General features: G+C 47.5%; 1 protein-coding gene across 1 annotated transcript in view; it reads left to right on the top strand.

Annotated features, from left to right (window-relative positions):
* Positions 1 to 13454: 13454 nt before the first annotated feature.
* GFRA4 (GDNF family receptor alpha 4) overlaps positions 13455 to 21494 on the top strand; it is a 77578-nt gene continuing 69538 nt past the window's right edge. The window contains exon 1 of the mRNA XM_087737797.1: positions 13455 to 13863. Coding sequence (XP_087593923.1) covers positions 13824 to 13863 — 40 coding nt within the window. The 5' untranslated portion in view covers positions 13455 to 13823. The remainder of the gene's footprint in view (positions 13864 to 21494) is intronic.

Consider the following 21494-nt stretch of genomic DNA (forward strand, 5'->3'; position numbering starts at 1 on the left):
GCAGCATGAAGCCACCTCAGCAAAGTCATCACGGGACCATCCATCATCTCACAAAATTGCTGCTGCTCTAATTAAAGAGAGACCATAAAGATTTGGATTTTTTTATCAAATATTGGACAGAAAAGGCACTCACTGCCAAAGTGATTAAATTCTTCGTTGCTATTCATAAGTAGGAGTTTCGCTCAATAAGCACCTATGATGGATGATGGCGGGTTGTTTCTGCTCAGGAGCAAAGGGGCCTGATTCTGCATGGACCGGGGCATGGAAGGGGTTTTGTTTTGGTAGCCTTTCTTCTACTTCATTAATGGCTCGTGGGAGGCGATGCTCACTTCTCATCTAGCTGTAATGTGAAACAGACCCTAAATATGTCTTTTCACATGAAAAAAGGGTTCAGGGGTATATTTATTTGCTACCTTTTCCTGTTAACATCTCCGTCTTCTCAATCCCTGTTCCTGCTGCAGCAGCTCTGGGAGCGTGTTTCTTAAAACCAGAATGAGGTCTCAGGCAATCCCATTGCAAAGTCAGGCGCGGCAGGGTTCGGGGTGAGCAATCATCTCCTTTCCAATGCCTCCCCTCTCCTGACAAAGCAGCTATTTAGCTTCTGGTTTATGGAGGTTTTGGGTCGTGGAGGAAATCATAGAATTAGGAATGAGAAATGTGGGTTATTTTTTTCTTTTTACTGAGCAGGTTTTCACCTGGAAGAAATGACTGTGGGAGAAGTGTTCATGTTTCATCATCAAAACTGAAAACATCCTTCACTTTTCAGTGGCAATCTTTTCGGCTTTCAACAAATCTTTTGAGGTGTGGAGGGGGTCTGCTACTTTCAACGATGTCAAGATGACACAGTCCTTTCCCCTTTTATTCCACCTTCTGATCACATCCTCCCCTGCCTGCCCCTCATCTCCCCAGAGCTGCCTGCACCTTGCTGCTTTCTCCATCCTGGCTCCCGTTTTCCTGCCCTGCTGACATTTTTGCAGTTTGCTTTATTTTTTGCTGCTGTTTTGGTAACTCCTTTCCAGTGAATTTTTTGTTTTGGCAAATGTGCAAAGCCGATTTCCTTGGGGAGAAGTTGGCGGAGCATTTCCATTTCACTGCTACGGACTAAAAGTTACCAAGTGCCGATGCCCTTGAAGTCATGTGCCTTCCTCTGATTTAATATAGAGCCTTTATGTGAAGTTAAGGACAAACACCTTCCCTTACAGAACCACTCCCTGTGACAGCCTCACTAATTAGTTGTTATTAACAGTGATAACAGAGCTATCAGATTTAATAGGCAGCAGATTATGGCAATTACAGTGAATTCACTGGGTATGGGAAGCCGGAGGTTTGGCTCTGGGGACAAAAGGGCAGATTTTGTCAGGCAGCACACACAGGGCAGAGCTGCTGCGTGGAAGGGTGCTCCTCAAGGCATGAAATCATGGCTGGGAAGATGTACCAGCCAGTGGGACTTTGGGGTGAGGGAGGGTAGATATCATAAATGCATGGAAAAATTGGAAAGGGCAGATTTGGAAATGCCTTTCCTTTATTTCTTTTCTTTTCTTTTCCTCTTGCACTTTTGCTCTGTCTCTCACTTTGCCTTTGCTCCTCTCTCTACTCCCCTCCTCCAGGAGAAAACAGTGGGAAAAAGAAAGATGACGAAATTACAGAAAACACCAATGTGTTATTGCTTCTCACTGTATCTGGCCGAGTGTCTCTGACGAGTGTGCGCTGTTTCTGCTCGCTCCCATGGGTGGTCGCAGAGAGCAAGGTCAACACTTTTTGCAGGGTGCCAAGGGCCAACCTGAGGCCAAATTTTTCTATACAAAGTAGTGAAAAGGGGTCTGAGGTTCAAGGGTCACTTGGCTGGAGGGGTGGTGGTGTGGGAGGAACCTCAGAGATCCCCACAGCTCAGCTCATCACTGATTTTATCCACCTGCCTGGACCTGTCCAATTAACCAGAAATGTGGAAACACTTCTGAGGACCACCCTGTCCTCCCTCCCTGCTGCGCTCGCAACCCCTCCAGCAGCAGAGGGATTTCCCTCTGTGTGTGCATTTCCTTTTTCCCTGTTGAATTTTTCTTCATTAAATCAGCCTTTGGGAGGAAAACCAAATACAACATACTGACACAACAGCCCATCACGCCTCGGGAACGCATTTACCAGAGGCAGCCCCGGTCGCTCTGTTTTCCCCATTATCATCGAAGCTGACAAAGACATCCTCCTCCAATTTCTGTAAGACGCAGATCCCCATCCCCCGCTGCCCCCTCCGCTTCACTCACCCCTCAAGCAAACAGCTTGGCTGGAAAGACTATCCACCACACAGAGACCCTGGAGCCGTGGTTGCAGTGATAGCCCCCGAGGGACCTCTCCTCTGCTCCTCAAAGCTGGACCCCCGTGCCCTGTGCAGCACCCTGGGGAAGGCACCCTGCACAAGAGAGGGAGGAAAGGCAAGAGGCTGAGGGGATGCAGATGTGAATCACCCCACGCTTCCACTTTGCACTTGCTTTCTTAATCAAATTCCAAGAGTGTCTAGAGACTACCACTGAGATCAAAGCCTTGTTAGGCACATAATTGAAAAAATAGGTAGAGTCTACCCCAAAGAACTGCTGATGTGAGCTGGGAAGAGGGTAGGGGAAGGTGGGCTGCAGAGACAAATTGTCTTGCCCTGAGTCCAAAGGCTGGGGTACAGCCAGGAGTACATCTCCCATCCCTTCTTGTGAATCATCTCCCATGGTCTCTCCTGAGGCCTGAGTGAATTTTACTAGCAAATGTAGGAGATGTCACAAAGAGTTTTACAAGGTATGGTACGGAGAAACTGTGTCTATTCCACTATATCTGTTGCACGCCTCTGATGAAATGTCGCTGGATGGCTTGCAGGACTTGGGCTGGAATTGGCTGCTGTGTTGTATTGTGTGGATTGCTGTGGCTGCAGCAGTGAGAGCTGATGTGTCAGACAGTGCTATAAAGAGTGCATCAGCTGCTAGCACAGTCACTGTGAAGGGTGATGGAGCTGTGCTGAATAGGTGACATCCCCAGACTTGAAGTGGGCTGGAAAGCGGGGCTTAGGGAAGCACAGACCTCCCAAAGACTATTTTGCACACCATTGTGCTGGCTGATGTTGCAACAGCATTCTGCTAAGATTTTATGTCTTCCCCATAAATTTACAGAGTCCCTTTTCTGATCCTCTCTCTGCCACCTGAAAGCTACCTTCTCTGCGCAACCCCGTTGAGACCCCAGAGGGAAATGGCTCAACTAACACTTGCCCACTTGCCATGGGTTGTCTAACTCTGGCTCCGAGGAGAAAGAGTGTTTTTGGTATAGCCAGAATGGCCCAGAGCTATTCCATGAGGGATTTTTGATTCAAAGTGGTTAGAATAAAAGAGATGCAAATGCTGATAAATTATTCTCTTCATTTTTTTTTATCTTTCACAAAGCAGAAAAAAAAATGGCATAGACTCAATTTCTATAATGTTCTGTTTTCATCTGTAAGAAGAAAATTTTCAAGCTTAGGTGCCAAAAGCAGGAAAATTAAATCTGTATTTAGACAGTTAAATAAGAGGCTCAATTTTCAAATGCACCAATACCCTGTATTCCTAATTGCTACCAGAAGAGACTGAAATCCTACTTTACTTTCAAAAGAGTATTTTCCAACTCCATAAAGAAAACATTTTTATTTGCAAAGCATTTCCATAAAAAACGTCCGTCAGGGAATGAAGGACAGAAGTCCACTGAAAACCAACATACATGTTTTTTTTCTGTTAGAGTTCAACTCCTAGCAGTAGGCAACTTAGATGGATTCAGTAGCAACAGAGTTACAGTGATCACAGGCCCCATGCTCAGCTGTTCTTCCATTCCTCTGCACTGAAGGGTTGAACCCAAGCTACTGACAATGGAAAATAGGAGATTATGGGATTCTCAATGCTTATGTTTGCTCTCAAGCCTATTTCTACACTTCGCTTTATGGTATGAGATCCTGGCTCTGGGCGGTTGTCTTTACCCCCAGTCTTAACCGACCCTCTGACAGTAATGCAGCCCTACACACACTGGTCCAGTTCCATTCATGACTCCACCCAAAACAGGAGGCACTGTATGCAAGACTGGACACCATGGGGAAACTGCGGCATCTATGAGGGGATAAGGTTATGCCCCATTCTGGGCCAGCCAGAACATTGTGTCCCAAGGAGAAGCTTTCATGGCAGATGCTCCCAAATCCCAGCAAAAGGATAAGGAAATCTTAGCTTAAACTTGCTTTCAAATTCATTTTTCCCCCTTATACAACCTATATTCTGCTGGCATTTACTCCTCTTCCTGAGCTTAGTGCATCCCTACCATTCCCATGTGTTGGAAGTACAAATCCATTATTATATCACCCTTATTATAATGGTGATCTCTTTAGTCCGCAACACAGACAGGGAGCTCTCTAAGCAGATGGAAACGTCATTGGAGTGTGAGCTTCAGGATTTGACCTTGATTGGACCAAATAATGAGAGATGCTGAATTAAGTCTAGCGCTAAGAGCTTCCTCTCATTTCCTCCCAAATGCCAAGACTCAGGGTTAACACTGATGGAAGATCAGATGCTCTTAGATAACTTACTGCATGGTGGAATGGCTATCGGTGTCAGAAAGCAAAAGAAAATACAACCCAAAATTCTGAGGGAAAATGGAGACTTGTCATGAACCACTGAAAAACAGCCAGGTGCTGGAATGAAGAATAACACTGTCTGGAGAAGAGCTGTCATCTAGACATGGGTGAACTTCGTCCTCTTGTCCTTCTGAGAAAGCTCTGAGACATGCTAGCAAAGACGTGTGGGAAATATTTCCAGTGTCAACCCTCCATGCCAGTGGATAAACAGAGGACTTTGGTCCCCAAGGGCTGCCCATCAGCTTTGAGTCCATTCCACCAACCCTATGATTTACTAAAAGAAAAACAAGTTTGGAAAGCAAATGCACAGACTTTCCAAGAGGGCCCCCAACCACAGGGAAGACGACTCTTTGCCCCAGGTTATGTTTTGTGCTGTGTTTATGCTCATGCTGACTCTGAGAAGATGGCCTCAATGTGCACAATACTGAACAAGAGAAATTCCTTTCTCAGACAAGGTGGAGAGCCAGATCAAGGGCACCAAACCCACTTTGCAGGATGAAAGTTATTCAGGCAGCTGCTGTTTCTGGAAATGCAAACAAATTGGTACTGGCATATAGCTGTTTTCATAGCATCGTGGTTGTTCTCTGGTATCTGATACCTCTAATAACTTCATGGGATGGATACCTCTAATAACTTCATGGGATGAACCATGGGTCATTCGGCGTGTTGAACATTAAAGGGACTAAGGTGGCATTCAGGGCATCTGAATGAGGTTGTTTGCCTTCGAAGATCCTCTTGCATTACACAAGTCAATGATAACATAGCTCAGTTATAAACCATGGTCACCTTGATTATGCAGCAGGACACAGGCTGCTCTCCTTGGTATTAGAAAAGTTTAGAAATGAACACAACATCACCACGTTATTAAGAAAAGAAGGAGGGAAGGAAAGCAGTTCAGCAATAAAAATGTCAATCTCTGGTTTATTTAAAAAATACTAAAACAATGAGCTGAAAATGGGAAATCTAGAAAACCCCTTTGATAAATGTCAGTAGTTTTAAATTAGGACAAAGGAATTAGAAAAATGGAGGCTTATGTTTAATTCACTTGAAAGCAAATTAAAGGGTTCGGCTTATGGATGAAAGAGAAAATTAGGTTATTTTTTTCCCTGAGAGTTACCAAGGCTACTGCAGCCCAGAGAAAGCCACAGTTCAGCACACAGCTTGGCGAGCTGCTATTGACAGGGCTGTTTGCACATCTTAAGTGGATTTAGGAGAAGTGGCTCCATCTCAGGAATCAGGAGCTGGACCAGACACCGTGTCACATCCTGGCAGGGAGAGCACACAGTTGAGTCTATCTAATCCAGGGATTTTTCCCAAAATAGTCCTTCCTCCGCCACGCTTTGCAAGGGAGGTGATGGTATGATGAGTACGAAGCCCCCAGCAGCAGGTTGTTTGATTTTTGAGATACTCATGCACTAGTTAAAGTCACCTTCTGGACCTTGGCGTGGTACCTCCAGCATTTTCACCTGGGCTGAATGCCTGGTTTTAGTCAGGCACCCAGAAATGTTGCCCCTCAGTCTACGTGTGTGTCTATTACCAGTTTATATTGCCATGGCTCAAGCTGGGAATGATTTCCAACAGAGAAATGGCTTATCAAGTGCCTTGTTTAAGGAAACCTTTACTTTCAGGTTCACGACTTTATATTTTGTACAGTTTCATCCTGTTTCTGCTCCTTCTCGAGGTCTTCTCTGTGATATTCAGCTCCTTCTACATTTCACGGAGGTTTCTCAGCTTTGTTCCATCAACAGATTTCATTAGCACTTCATTCCCACCTTGGGGGCCAAAATTGTTATTGCAAACCTTAAACAAATCAATTGCAAGACAGACCCAGGAGAAACTCCACTAATAGATGGGCTCCCCCATCCAGCACAGTTCAATATCATTTCCCGGTTAGCCACTTCCTTACTTTTGACATGGTTTCCTCATCAAACTTCGCCTTCTCCCGCTGGAGTAACAAGGTTACCCCATGGCACTGCATCAATTTTTCATTTAAAATCCAAAGAAAGGAGACTTTCACATGCCCTTTTTTTTCCTACAAAAATTTATTTTATCCAAGAAAATACCAGGTTTGCATGCTATGATCTCGTATCCATTCCCTATGTCTTTAGTGCCCCCTTCCCTCCATGTTACAAAGCCCAGCAAAGTTTTGAGCAGCAACAAGCATCTCTGATGTCCCTTGTATTACCTCTCTCTTTCAGACGTAAGCCCTGGTTTTGCTGGTCCCCAGCCCAGAGGCTACACTTTGACTTGATAATTTTCTTTTATGTCCTTGCCTCCGGATCCGAAGTTGTGCATGCTGGCCCTTGGAGATCTAGTGACGGAGAGTAGCCAGTCCTTCTGATATGGTGCTTTTTGGGACAGAGCTTCCCTGTAGTTCTCATTTCTCAGTGCATTTCCATGCCCTGCTTTGCTTTTGCCACCATCATTAATGGTTCATCTTAACTGAAAGCAAAGGTGAGCTATTTATTTTTTTCCAAGGGCTCTTACCTAGATTATGGCAAAACATAATCTGGATATCAGCCATAATCTCCTCCCTCATTTCACTGCATAATGTCTGCTCCTCTTCTATGTTTTCTTTTCAATGTATCCCATGAATGGACACATGAAGAGTACTGGGGGACTGGGGTTTTTACATCGCTCAGATTCCCTTTTCCCTTTGTTCACCTCAAAATAATTGCAAACCGTGGCAGGTTAATCCGGCTGTATCCCACCCAAAGGCTGGCTGCACTCCAGCAAGGTGAGATGTGTGATTTTCTGTGTTTATTGATGGTGTAACTCTGCAAGGTAGTGTGGTCCCCCAGCTGACCTGGCTGGGAGCTCAGGCTTCCCAGGATCTCACCAAAGGAGCAGAGTTTGCAAAATGCACAAGGATTCCCAAGGTCCTTGCATTTTCCTGGGAAGTCAAACCTGCTTGGCAATGAGTTTAAACACCCTACAGGTGCTGAGACACTCTGGAGTCCTTGGGAGAATGAAGATCTTCCTAGAAAGGTTTGACAGCAGCCACAGTTATTGGGGTTTTTGTTTTGTTTTGTTTTTTATTTGCTCCTAAATGGTAACAAGTAACTCTCCTACTCTCCTGCCAGCCCAGTTTAATAGGTTTGTGTGACATTATCCCAGAAGTTCAGCAACCAGAGTCCCAAAACAACACATTTGCAAGCAAGAGAGAGAAGCAAGGGGGACACTTCTTAAACTGGCAAAACACAGCCAAGTTTCCAATTCACAGCCCTTACACTCTCACAAACAACTGATAAGACAGAGCCAAGCCCCTCCTCCTGCCCTCTCCTTCTTAAAATCAGTAAAGACAACACCTGATTAAAGAGGTGATGCAGATAATGCAAGCTGGTGCCCAAGCACAGCAGACAAAGATGAACATCACAGCAGCTTTGCCAGATCAGAAAAAGGTTAATCTGTTTCTGACAGTGGCCAGTAATGGATATCTAAGGAAGAGGATAAGAATGGGGACAGCGTGGGGCAAAATCTTTTCAAAATACTCCCCTAACCTCCAGCCTTGCAGCTCTGGGAGTTCCTGAGCCACAGGTGAGGTCTCTGTACTTAACTCACCATTGCCAGAGCACTCTTCTGTGAAATTGTCTAGTTGATTTTTTTTTGAATCATGTTAGCTTTTAACAGTCACAAAATCCTGTGCCAAGGCAACACTCACCAAATATCCACTTTTTCCAATTGGTTTTGGATCTGTTTTCTTCTTGTTTCATTTCCTGGCCCTCACTCTGATATGGGACGAGGCAGAGGACAGGTGATCTCCATCCACCTTGCCCAAATAGATCTCTGTCCTCTCTGCCTGCAGCTGCGTCTTCTCCAGGCTGAACAGACAACACAGTGCTGACAGGTGGAAACCCTTTTCCAGGCTAAAATCACTCCATCCACATCTTGGATCATATGGTATAGATGAAGAGAGTGAGAATAACCTCTCTCCTGACTCTGTAGGTGGAAATGGTTTTTGAAGGAAGTTGTTTGGAAAAGGTCTAGCAGCATCAACATCCTAGTGGCAAGTGTCCTATGGACTTTCATTGAAAACTGCTACTCCTCTTACATGTTGTCGCCCTGAAGGGCATCAAATGAGGGTCCTGCAGATGTATGTGCATAGGGAGGGGTGTCGCCTGAGAACCTGTCCAGTAATCATCCCACTGCAGAGCATCCCATTCTGGCTGACTCAGAAACATCCTTCTGTAACAGAAGACAAGATGCCAGCCATCCCTTAGACTCTGACTTTATCCTTCTCACTACCTGAGCTGTCAAACCTCCAGCAAAACCCTCCTGTCTCTGATTTACCTCCTTTGGGTGACCTCCTCATTTTTGCTCATATAGAATGAGGTTTGGCCTGCCTTCGTCTCTCTGATGCCCATCACTCCTTTCTCCTGCCCTAGGGCAGTCCAACTGGATTTGCCTCTGCTGGATTTTCTTCCTGGGCTAGGCTGTCAAATATTTCTGGTGAAGGTAAATATTTCTGCTTTGGTAAATATTTCTGGTAAAAATATTTTGGTAAAAATTTCTGCTTTGGTAAATATTTCTCTTTGCACACAAACTTTTGCTTAGGACCCATATGTTTTGACCCCAAGAGGCAAACCAGAATCCAGTCTGGACACTCAGATTATTGCTAAAGTGAAGAAGGATTAGGTTTCTGGGTTTCTGCAGTCATTTGGTTTATACTTAGCTGATGTGAGGCTGGATGGGTTTCCAGAAGCTTTGAGCAATTATAACACAATCTTACCAATCGTATCAACAAGGTCAGCTCATCAGCAGGCTTTTGTGAAGCCACATCAAGGAAGTTTGCAGAGCTGACCTGAAAGCGTGTTGCCTTTTTTTGGCCTATCTTAGTCCAAATTTTGAAATTTTCCAAATGGTCCCAAACAGTGAGGTCGAGAAATGTTGGAGGCAGGGAGTACTCTGGTCTTCCCAGTTTTGGGGATCAAGATAGTCAGTGCATGGGGCTTCTATACCACCTCATACTGCCTGGTGCACCCTCCACACATCTGCCTGGCTTTTTCTGCCACCCCAGCAGCTGGTTCCACCGATTCTCACATTTCCCACCAGGCTTTTCTAGACAGTATTTTTCTTAGTCTAAACCTCCTCATATCTCCTGGCCAGCAGTGGCTTGTCTTGTCCCCTGTGTACCATGGGTCACCATTTCCCTGAGAGTCATTTTGAAGCAAGAGACATTTGTGCATGGGTGCTGTCCTGGGATGGATGGGTGGATGGGTGGATGGATGGATGGATGGATTGTTCTGGAATGGTCCTGGTGGCTTTCCAGCTTTCCGGAGTTGCATGAATACCTTAATCTCTCAGTTGTCACTTCACCATTCATAAAAAAAGATGACTATGGTTGTCTTGCCTTGTTTCTATGGCTATTTTTGGATTAGGGACTATCTATTGCCATGGGAGTGAGAAGGGAATGGTAGGGTCCTCCACAGCAATCTTACTGGGGGAAGACAGGCAAAAGTTCTGTTCCAATTTCCATTGTAACCGGTTTCACTCTCACAGATGCATTTCTTTTAATCAGCATATTTTATGTGCCTTCCCTGCCCAGTGATTTCTCCATGGACCTACCCAAACAATTCTTTCTTTCATTGGCTTTGCTAAATCTGTTGTCCGGAGCTCTGGGGAGCAGCTTTTCGGGATAGGTCTAAAATAAGTAACAATGGGATTTTTTTACACCTGACTGATCAATACCTTGATTCATTTGTAAGGCAAGGTAGCAGGTAATTTTAGGAGGGGTGTGTGTATGTGCGTGGAAGGAGTGTTTTTTACTTAACTCTATTCATTTCAGCATCCACCCAGCGATTAGGAGAAAGCCCAGATCTGATAAATAAGGCAGCAAGGAACAATGATCCCTCTCTCTCCACAGTATTTGCAGCATGTCTTTTCTGGGTGGCTTTTCCCAGTGCATGGGGTCCCCTCCCTCCGCATGCAAGTAATTACAGGAAAGGCAGGAAATGCCTCCCCGTTGGGATGAACACTGGGGGTTGTCTATGCCTGGACTTTCCCCATCCCTCAAACTCCCTGCTATTTTTTTTTCTTCAAACGTAAGAAGAAATGTTGCTTTCATAGCACTGATTCCTTGACAGCTTCCTCTTGGCTAGAGGGGGAGGTTGTATCCTGCCCTTACCCCAAGAGGGGACAGCAAGGCTGCCTTTGCGTCGCCTCCTCCAGCTCCAGCTGTGCAGATGGAGGAGGTTGACGCAGCTTCACTGATTCGACCAAAAGGCAGGTTTTCCTGCAGCTCAGACGTGAACAAGGGGACAAGACACAGGGGCAGGGAAAGCAAGTCCCCACGTCCCTGCTCTCAGCACCTTGGTGGGACACTGAGTCAAACCCATCCCTTCTTTAATGCATGGGGTGATGGGGCTCAGGTCACCTCTTTTGGCCCAAGGGCATCAGAATATCTCATTCCTGACGGGAGGGCAGACGTTTTCCGAGGAAAATATTTTTTCATTTGTTCAAAAACCCACATATGTTCCAGTGATATTATTTTTCCTGGGCAAAGAGCTGCTTCAAAAATAGAACACTAAAAAAGAATCTGTGAAATAATTAAAAATAATAATAAGCAGAAAAATCCAATAATTTCCCCAGTTTCCCAGCTAGATGTTTCAATTGCATCTCATTGCAATTTCATTTTGAAATTTGTTTAAACATAATCATACTCTGCTTTAAGAAGTCAAAAAAAAAAAAAAACCAGCTCAAGAGTAATGCTTTTTTACTCCAAATGAGGTTTTATTAACACTTTCTTTTTCCCCACTGAGTAGCTCAGGAAATGCTCATTTTAGCTGTGAAAGACAGTTATTAAAGACATTAATTTATTTACAACTTTTCAATTCTGACAGAGGACTAGAAAACTCGCTAAATGAACAGCTCCAGACTGGAACACGGTAGAAGATTTCAAAGGGAGAGGAGGGCCAGGGATCACACTTTCCTTTTGATTTGCCAAGAGGAAAAAAAAAAGAAAGAAAAAGAAGTATTTTCTTGACTTCTTTATGCTTTATATATAACACCTAGAAATGGCTGTATGAATTATTACCCTTCTCTGTTTTGCTCATGAAAAATAAAAATGTGCAATTGCTCTGATTTTCTAAGAGAACTTGCTGGAGGATTAATGAGGTGATGCCACGAGGAAATGCAAGTTAAGAACCCTGAACAGCTCCAGCAAAAAAACCTTCCCAGAGTGTTTAAATACATGTTTAGCTAAAATACCTGACCCAGCAGTCAAGAAAAGCTCTCGCAGCAAATGTTCAAAAGCATTGCCTGAGCTTTCAGTGTGGAAAAAGTGCCCTGGTGCTTCTCTGAATCAGCAGAGGAGCCTCTGTGTTAAGAAGAGAGACAATGAAGGAGGGATGGAAGGACAAAGGAGAGGAGAGGAGAGGAGAGGAGAGGAGAGGAGAGGAGAGGAGAGGAGAGGAGAGGAGAGGAGAGGAGAGGAGAGGAGAGGAGAGGAGAGGAGAGGAGAGGAGAGGAGAGGAGAGGAGAGAGGAAAAAGGTAGGGAAAAGAGAAGAAAGAAAAAGGAGGGATAGAAATGGAAAAGAAGGGTAGGGCAAGAAAAAGAAGGGCAAAGAAGAGAGGAGAGGAGAGGAGAGGAGAGGAGAGGAGAGGAGAGGAGAGGAGAGAAGAGAAGAGAAGAGAAGAGAAGAGAAGAGAAGAGAAGAGAAGAGAAGAGAAGAGAAGAGAATAAAAGGAAAAAATAAAAGGAAAAAGCAAAGAGAAAAAAGAAAAGAAAAGAAAAAAAAAGGAAAGAAAAGAAAAGAAAAGAAAAGAAAAGAAAAGAAAAGAAAAGAAAAGAAAAGAAAAGAAAAGAAAAGAAAAGAAAAGAAAAGAAAAGAAAAGAAAAGGAAAGAGAAAATAGAAGAAAAAGAAAAGAAGAAAAACAAAATCAAAAGAGAAAAGAGAAAAGAAAAGAAAACATACAAGAAAAGAAAAAAGAAAGGAGAAAAGACTGGACCTTTGAAAAGGCAAGCCTGCATTAGGAGGAGGAACAGAGATGTTTACAGGGTACTGACTTGGGAATGAGGCTTCTTACTCTGTCGGTCAGTTAATTACTGGGTGAACCTGAAGACATCACTTCACATTTTGTGTCTCAGCTACTCCATGCATGAAATGGAGGTAGTGGAAAACGATGCTCACTCATCATCATAAAAATTAAGGAGCCAGGCTCTGCTGCTTAGCTTCCTAAAAGAGGGTCACCTACTGGGACATGGTGATTACAGGTGGGGGAGCCCGGGGGGTGGGAGAAGCACCAGGAGATGGTGGTGAGGGACTTCTTGCAGGGGCTGGATGGGCTCAGTGCACCATGGGGAAGGAGGTGTGGGGACCTGGATGGAGGGTCCTGAATTTACAGAGGTGTTTTTGGAGGAGGTTTGGAAGGTTGCAGGGGATTAATGAAAGGTATCATGACTGGGAGGGGTGGTGGGATGTGGCCCAGGACCTCGGGGCTGTGTCTCTGCTAGCAGTCAAGACCAGGACACAGGTCCCAAGGGGATGGGGCTGGTGCTGTCATGAGGAGCGAGCGCCCTGTCCGAGGCTGCAAAGAGATGAGGGTTTGGGGGTGTGGGGGATGCCGGGACCCTCCAGGAGGGCAGCGGGGGAGAAAGAAGACATCCCGGGGCTGGAAGGGGTAAAAGGGGACATGCCTGGGGCTCGCCCAAGACACAGATCCACAAGCTCCCCCCCGGGGCCGGGGCTCCGGGGCCGGGGGAGGCGGGGAGGAGCGGGGCCGGGCCGCCAAGCCCCTCCCCGCGGGGCCGCGGCCGCGGAGAGGCGGGGGCGTCGGCGGAGGCAGGCGGGGGAAGGCGGCGAGGGCTGCCCCGCCGCTCGGGCACGGCGGAACCCGCGCCCCGCGGACAGAAGTTTGCTCCTGAAAGAGGGGGGGGGGGGGAATAATAAGACGAATAAAATAATCAAAAAGCAAGGAAGCAGCCTTCTCCGCAGCTGCCCCGGAGGGATGAGGCGACAAGCGGCCGGTGGGAGCTGCGGGCATGACCCGGGGCCGGAGCGGGGCTGAGCCGGCCGCGGTGTGAGCGCTCGCCCCGGGAGGGCCGGGCCGGGGCGGCGGGGACGCCTCCCGCCCTGCCCAGCCTCCGCGCATCCTCCGGCACCGCCTGCACCGGCCGTGCCGAGCCGTGCCGAGCCGTGCCGGGCCGGTCGGGTCTCGAGCCGTGCCGAGTCGGTGTGATCCGAGCCGTGGCGAGCGGTAGGATGAGGGGCATCCTCTACTTCTGCACCCTGATCCTCCTGGGTGAGTAGCGCGGTGGCACGGGGAGATGGAGGGGGACACACGCAACTTTCTGCTGGGGTTTGCTTGCGGGGACATTTCGGCCCCCCCCCCCGGGCACGGTCGGTCTCCCCCTCGCCAGCACCCCAGGAGCATCCCCCAGCTTTCTGTTGTCTCGTTTGCTCTGGATCCAAGCGCTGGGATCTTTCCCACTGTCGCTCCGGATAGTCCTGTTTGCCGCGGGAATGGCTCAATTTACCCAGGGAATTTAAGGCACTTCTTGCTGGGGAAAAGGAGCTTGGAGGGATGTGTTGGGGTGGAGGCAGATTTTTCAGAGCCCCAGGGTGATGGTGAAGCTGGAAAATGTCGGGGGTTGGGGGCCGGTGGGAGTGGGCTGGCAGCCCCAGCTCCGCCGCTGTGCCGTGCAGCGCCGTGCGCCGTGCCCTGAGCGCCGACCTGACCCGAGCTCTGTGTGTGTGTGTGTGTGTGTGTGTGTGTGCGCGCGCGCGCTCGGGGGTTCCTGCTGCAGATTTCCTCTTACCCCCCCAAAATTAGGGGTTTTTTGTTTGGCACCGGGAACGGGGGGCGAAGGACCCCAGATGTCTCTCCCCATCCCTGTGTGAGCTCTAAAGGCAGCCGTGGTTGGGAGATGCTGTCCCCCGTGGGATTCCGCCGTACCCGCGGGGATGTGATCTGCAGCACCCCTGCTTTGAGCATCCCGCTCCCATCCCGCTTCTCCCCAGCTCGGAGCGGACGGTTTTCCTGCCTGCAATTCCCGGGGCTCCCCGCGTCCCTGGGAAGAGCCGTGCGTGAAGGGGCCGCAGCCCCGGGGCTGGCGGCACCGGGCAGCGGGCAACCACGGCTGGGAGCCGCCTCCCTGCCAGGTTTTGACTGGCTGCAACTGCGCCAGCTCCCCTTAGGGTCGTTTTTTCCCCCCTCCTCGTGCTTCTTTGAGAGAGCAAACGCAAGAATGAGTCTGTGCTTAAATAGACCGGGAAAGGCTGTGGGGAGGCAAGGGGGTAGGATGCGCCGGTCCTTTTTGGGTAGGCACTGGGGGAGGAAAAAGGTCTTGGGATGTATGGAAGTGGCTGGGACATCCCGGCCCGGCGCTGCCTCCTCCGCACCCCGAGCATCCCTGCTGTCAGCCCACCTCCTGGGAAAGACCCCGAGTAGGTTTTTCCCTCGGTGGGGAAGGCTTTGTCAGAGCTCCAGGTAACTCCTCTTGCCGGCTCTCCCTGTCACTAGATGTCAGCAGCAGCAACTCTTACAAGTCCCAAAAGCAGGAGGGGGATTTCGACCCCCCAAGAGGGGCCATCTCCAGCCAGGGAGTGCTTTGCTCCAAGGGTTTAGAGGAACACCGGGACCTGGACATGCCCCAGGCTGGGCCATCTCCTGCCTCGCAGGGGCTGGAGCTGTGCCCTGGACTGGGGAAGGTCTCAGCCTCCCTCAGAACCGAGGATTTTTCCTGCAAGGCTCACAGGGCCTCTGGGTGGGAGTCCAGGTCTCTGCAGGGTCTGTTTTCCAAGTGGTTCAGATTGACTGACTCACTGATTGACTGCCTGATTGACTGACTGGTGGACTGATTGATTTTCTCTAGAGAAAGTGGACTTAAAGAAAAGAGCAAATGGCCAGCTCTCCGTTGTCAGCAATGCAATTGGGAATAGCGGGCAGGTGTTAAGGGTACACTCATCGCCGCCGCTCCAAGCCAGAGCAAAGCTATCAGCTAGTATTCACCTTTTGGCCTTCTGATCCTGGAGTCTCCAGAAGGACCTTTTCAACTCTGAATCCATCTTTGACCCCTGCAGGCTCAGCACCATCCCAGCAGATGCCATCCAACACCCTCAGCCTGCTCTCTAGATATTTTCTAGATGTTTGTGTTACGGATGGATGAGGGCTGCTTGTTTAGATGTGCCTGGGGAGATCTCCAGCAAGGAGTGGGGATGCCGGGTTACTGGGCTGGAGACAGTGACCTCTGCCACCCCAAACATGGCAATTCCCAGTTTCATCCATGCTGGCTGCAAACCACGTGGGCTGCAGTGCTAGCGCCTTGCTTTTTGTGTGTGTGTCCCCTGCCATTTTTGGGATGATCCTGGGTGGTGGAGGCAGGGCTTGGAGAAATTGTGGCTCTCCAAGGTGGGACTGGGCAGCGTCACCATCATCCAGCCTGGACGGAGACCTCCTGCTGCCATTTCATACCCAGTTCCCTGGTGGCACAGGCACCGACGGTGACCCAGACCAGGCAACTTATATAGTTGAACACAATTTTTTTTCCCCCCTCAACCACTTTTCAGCCAGATCTGCTCCCTGATCTGTCTCACCAGCAGCCACATGAATGCCAGTGCCAGTGGCAAGGACAGAACAGGAGCACACAGCTGGGGACCGGGACATGGCTTTGGAGAAGTTCATTGCTGTCTTGGTGTCCCCCGATATTTATTTGCACCTGTGGTATTGGCTAGAAATCCCACCCACAAGACAGCGGTGAGGCATTCAGGAAGACTTTATGGAGAATCAATGCTCTAGAAAGCACTGATATAATTAAAGAATGTAATTAATTTTAGAAGGACACTGGACTATACCTGTAACCAGCCCCCAAAGCACTGCCTATCCTTTGTGCACCTTTCAGAGGTCACATCAGTCCCTGCGCTAACGAAATAATAATTAAAGAATGAGAATGAAAATTTGGGCTAGAGCTGAAAGCAGTAGTTTGTTGTGAAGTCCCCATGGGACCAAGAATAATTTCTGGACCATTGCGATGGAGGACAGGATCCCGAAATGACATCTGGGCTGTCTTCTGCCGACAACTGTCGTGTTTACCTGGCAAGTTTTACTGCGCTTAGTTGTTAGCATAATTTCTGGCATATGTTTCCCACAGGCTCTTCACAGATGCAATCAAACACAAGAGATCGTCTGGCGGATTTTCACCTGGTTTGGGAACTCAGATCCCAGGGGGAGAGGAAAAATGTCTTGAAAAATGCATCTGTGTGTATGAGAGAGGGAAACGCTCCTTAAATTAGTGCCTTTGTCAGTTCTGACGGGAGCAATCCGTTATTTGCATCAGTAAGAATATGATATTTATGTCTCTCGGTATTGGTGCGGAGGAGAAATAAAACTTCTCCCTAAACAGGCTGTCCTCAAACACTGTGCAAATTCCTCTGCAAGGATCTCACCACACCCAGAAAGTATTTTTTCCAGAGCTCTGGAGCCTTATATAGTAATTACTGCTGGGTAAAAACTAGTACTAGTTAAGTCTAATGATTAGTATTAATTACTGTGAATAGTGTTTTATTTTGCTTTTGGAGACAGAAATGTCTTTTCTGCTCTCCTGGCAATTTTCACAGAAGGCTTCTATTGTGCCTGAAATCCCCTTCATCATTTTCACACAAGACTTGTTCATTTTTATAACTTTCCACGTGGTCATTTTTAAACATGACTTTTAATGTCGCTAAAGTTTGCTACTTTTCCCTAAAAATACTCTGCTACCAAGATATCCAGGTTTTCTTTTTCTCTCCAGTGGACTTTATATTCCCTTTGCTTCCTTAAAAAAAAAAAAAATGACCTCTTTCTTCTCAACCTAAGTGTGGAAGAGGACAAATTCAAAGGAAGTTCTCCTCCTGCTAAAACAATTTTTTAGAAGGACACATTTCACTGAAAAAAATAAAAAGGAACAAAACGATGAAAAGCTTGTTCCTGTCAATCTTCAGTTCAGCACAGTTCCCTTGTTTCAAATGCATCTGTCAAAATTCCCTCTGGTAACACCTCCTGGCAGTGGACTTCAAGCCTGAATGGGCTGATGGTGGCAGCTGTGTGATAGCAGGTGGGAGAGAAGGGCTGGGAAGACATCTCCACCACCCCATGTGGACTGCCTTCATCTCTTTTGGCCATCACAGCTTTAAAGGTTCAAATATGGGTGTATGGGGGCTGGTGAAATCAGAGTGGAAAATCAGGGTTGAGAGGATGAGTTTGAAGAGGTGGATGGGAAGTAGAGCCATGGATGGGCATTAGGTCTTGGAGATGGACAAGGAGGAAAACCAAGTTTGGTGTGACTGGGGGGGGAGTGTGTCCAGGTGTGTACAGGAGGGGGTTGTGGCGATCAAGGTGATGGAGGACAAGGACTTGGAGCTGTTGTATGGAGAGCAGGAAAGATTTCCAGAAGGGGAAGCCACCATTATTCCTGGGTAAGGAGATCCTGGGACTGCCACAGGGAAGAAAAATGAGTGTGTAGTAAGGATAGGTACCTTCTAAGGTCACATCACATGTAAATTACCTGTTATTCCTCCAAGATTTAGGTCTAATAACAAGCGATGCCACAGCTGGCTGCTGCTGAGCTGTAGTGAACTTGATAGGTGTTAAGAAAGATTGTTATCTTCACGAATATTTCCAAGCATCTCCCTGCATCTTACAGAGCTGAGCCGGTAAGAAGCCCTACCCTGGCTGCAGATCCACCTTGGGGGGTCCTTCAGTCACCCAGCAGTGACACATCTTTCCCTGCCGCTGGGAATGGCAGCCATGCAAGGTGCAGGGCATGGCCAGACCTCCAGTGTGTCCTTGCAGCCTGGTCATCTGCTGCACTCTCTGGTCCATCTGACTGGAGCTGTTGGGGGGACTGGGATTTAGCTGCCTGCAGCAGGTGGCTTGAAGGAATGAATGACCCCCAGAGATGGAGACTCTCTGGGCCCCTGGTCCACTGCTTGACAGTCCTCATTGGGAAAAAGTGTTTCCCTGCATCCCATTGGACTAGATATATATTCCCCGGCTCAAAACTGTCTGTCACTCTTGAGTCTCATCTCTTTTCACCTCCCTTCATGTGAATCCCTCTTCTTCCACAGGCAGCTCCTCAGTGCACACGTTCCTCTTTCTGTCCAAAGCCATCTGGGAAGCAGTTTGCATGAAAGATGCAGTAAAAATAGTTGTGCTGTGGTTTTGATTTATTGAATCCAACTGGAAAATCCTGTCTGCAATACCTGCTCTCACTGAGTGCTTTGACAGAGTTATTAGCAGCACTCCCCACGCTACTGCTGACGTATGGGTTGGGGGGTTGTTTTGACACACAAGTGCAGGCAGCTGCTTTCAAGTTCATGGGTCCTGTTTATTGAGGAGAAAGGAATGGGGCAGGTTTTCTGGTGCTTCTTCCAAAAGCAGGATCAAATTGCTCATCTTTCATACATTGCCAGGCTAAGCCATCTATTCTTTGCCCCCAAGGGGAGGGCAGTCCACTTTGGGATGGGATTTTAAACAGGTCCAGATGCTAAAGGGCTGTGAGTTAAGACCTGAGAAACTTGTGGGTTTTGCTTTCCTCCTCTCTTCCTGCTACTCGTATACATAATTTGAGTCAAGACTCAACGTTAATGCAGGTCTTTTAACTGTAAGCAGTCCGTGCTGCAGACTGCCTTGCAGGACACATTGCATACATGTGTTTCGGATCTCTTCTGCCTCGAGGGAGTTTAGTCACTAATGGCTGCAAAACCCACGAGGAGCGGAGATGCCTGTGGGAAGTGGGCTCTCTTGAGATAGGCAGCAACTGGAGCACCTTTGGGAGTCTCTGTCTGCATGATTTGAGGTCTCTGGAGGCTCAGAGCTGAACTGGACCCAGCAAATGCTCAGGAGAGCTCCAGGGTGCCTTCAGAGAGGGCAAATTGAACAGTCTCTGCAAAATAATCAGGCTTTGCTTCGAGCTTTGCATCAAATGAGGCTGGCTGATGCCTCTGCAGCAGCCACCTGGGAAATCCCATCATCCTTGATTAATCAGAGCAAAGGAATCACAGGGCATCTACAGCCTCCTGGGAAGGGAGCCTTCACTTAAAGGATGGCTGTGAATTTTTTGGAGAAAACCTGGTGTCTGGGTCACCACTCGTCCAGGGTTCATGTGGTCTTGTCTGTGAGAGTTTTACATAAACAGTGAAATCAATCATAAAGGGTTTTGAATTTCTCAATTCATCTTCTTTTGCTGTGGCAGCCTTTACTGAATGCTTCTCTCTATTTTTTTTTCCTCCTGCTGCCCATACTAGACCCTCCGTAAGTATCAGCTCCACCATGATTATAACTTGCCTTTTCTTTCTGTCCATTGCTCATGTGCATCACCCCTAACTGGTGTCTAGGACCTGCAAACTGGGTCCCCAGGTGTTGGCTGTAGATGCAATGATTTGGCTTGCAGCCAACCAGCCCCCTTCCTCAGACTTACCCCAGAGAGAAAAGCCAGGAGGAAACTCATAGCTTCTCAGAGCTACCTGTCTCTGTGACTTTGGATAAACAAGTCTTAATAACAGGCTAGGTATTTCTTCTGAGATTTTAACTTCCATGCATGGGAAGAAAAATGCATCTCCCCATGACAGCCTTCATGGCAATATCTCTCAGATATTATACAGCTGACTCGGTTACCTGCAATCTGGAAATAGGTAGCAGATGTCTCCTGTAGCACCACGCATTTTTTCCTTTGTTGCTGTCTGTGTTTTCCTTTGATGTTCAGTATGTACAGCAGAAGGCACCTTAAAAAGATGTCACAAGGCATGAGGCAACATAAATCCATGCACACTGAATCTTCTGTAATAAAGGCTGCAGGTTGGGACGATGTGTTTGCCATCTACTAATGGAGAGGAGAGCAAACCAGCATGCTGAATTATTAGACAGGGCTTGGAATGAATCAAAGCCATTTGACCTGTTTGTGTAAAGCCCCAGACAAGGCTGAGTTTGCCTAAGTGTTTCCTCTGCACAGTGAGGAATTACACTCCTCCTTGCAAGGGTTAGTTGATTTATGCCCCAGGTTTGACACACGACTTATAGCAATTTCACAGTAGGGCTTTTTTTTTTTTTTTTACCCTTCCAATCTGTTTGTTTTGTTTCTTCCTCTTGGTAAGAGAACATAATGCAGCAAGGCTGCTTGAGAGACAAACTGCACACCTTGGTCTGCCTGTCACACCCACATCGTCTTTTGGAGAGAGGGCATGGGCAGAGTCATCTTAGCTGAGATTTCCTTCCAGTGTGGGAAAAAGTGCTCGGGGTCACGGTGCTCACAGCCTATAAACACCTTCAAGGTAATGTGAAGGAGTCATTCTCCACCTCGCAAGGAGCTGAAGTGAGGAGGAACTCGAGCTGCGCATTAGGAATAGAAGTTTGCTTTCAACCAGGAAAACATCTGATTAGTTAAAGGAAGGGAGAAGAGCAGGATTCCCTTTGGGAAGATGATGGAATCACTTGGGGGTTGTCAGGCTTTGTAGGTATTAGCAAACCTAATTAGCAAAGCCATAAGTTGTGCTGGCCCAAGGAACTCCTGAAAGGTGGTCGGGTGTCCCATTCCCGGAGAATTTCCTGGTTTTCCCTATTTGATTGGAAAGCTTGTCTCCTTTTTGTGATGATTTAGGATGTTAATTGCAGGGAAAACGAAAGGAAATATCTTGAAACCCAGATGAGGAACCTCCTCTAGGATCCAGCCTTATGGGGCTCTCCTGCTGTCTTGGGAAAAAGATCAGGAATTGCGTTAAACTTGCAACAGGAGACTTCTCTGTCAGGGCCAGAAGGTGTGGAAAGGGAAGAGCGGAGAAGGTCCCAAGCTGATTCTGGTCTGGAGGTGGGAAGCAGAGGAGAAAGAGCTCCTGAGAGGCTGGACAGAAGATGCAGATGAACCTTAGTAGGGAATCCAGCAGCTGGGAGGAGGAAAGTGT

This window comes from Nipponia nippon, unplaced genomic scaffold (genome assembly GCF_047370975.1).
Source record: "Nipponia nippon isolate SJK-2023a ecotype South Korea unplaced genomic scaffold, ASM4737097v1 scaffold_6, whole genome shotgun sequence".
NCBI lineage: Eukaryota > Metazoa > Chordata > Aves > Pelecaniformes > Threskiornithidae > Nipponia > Nipponia nippon.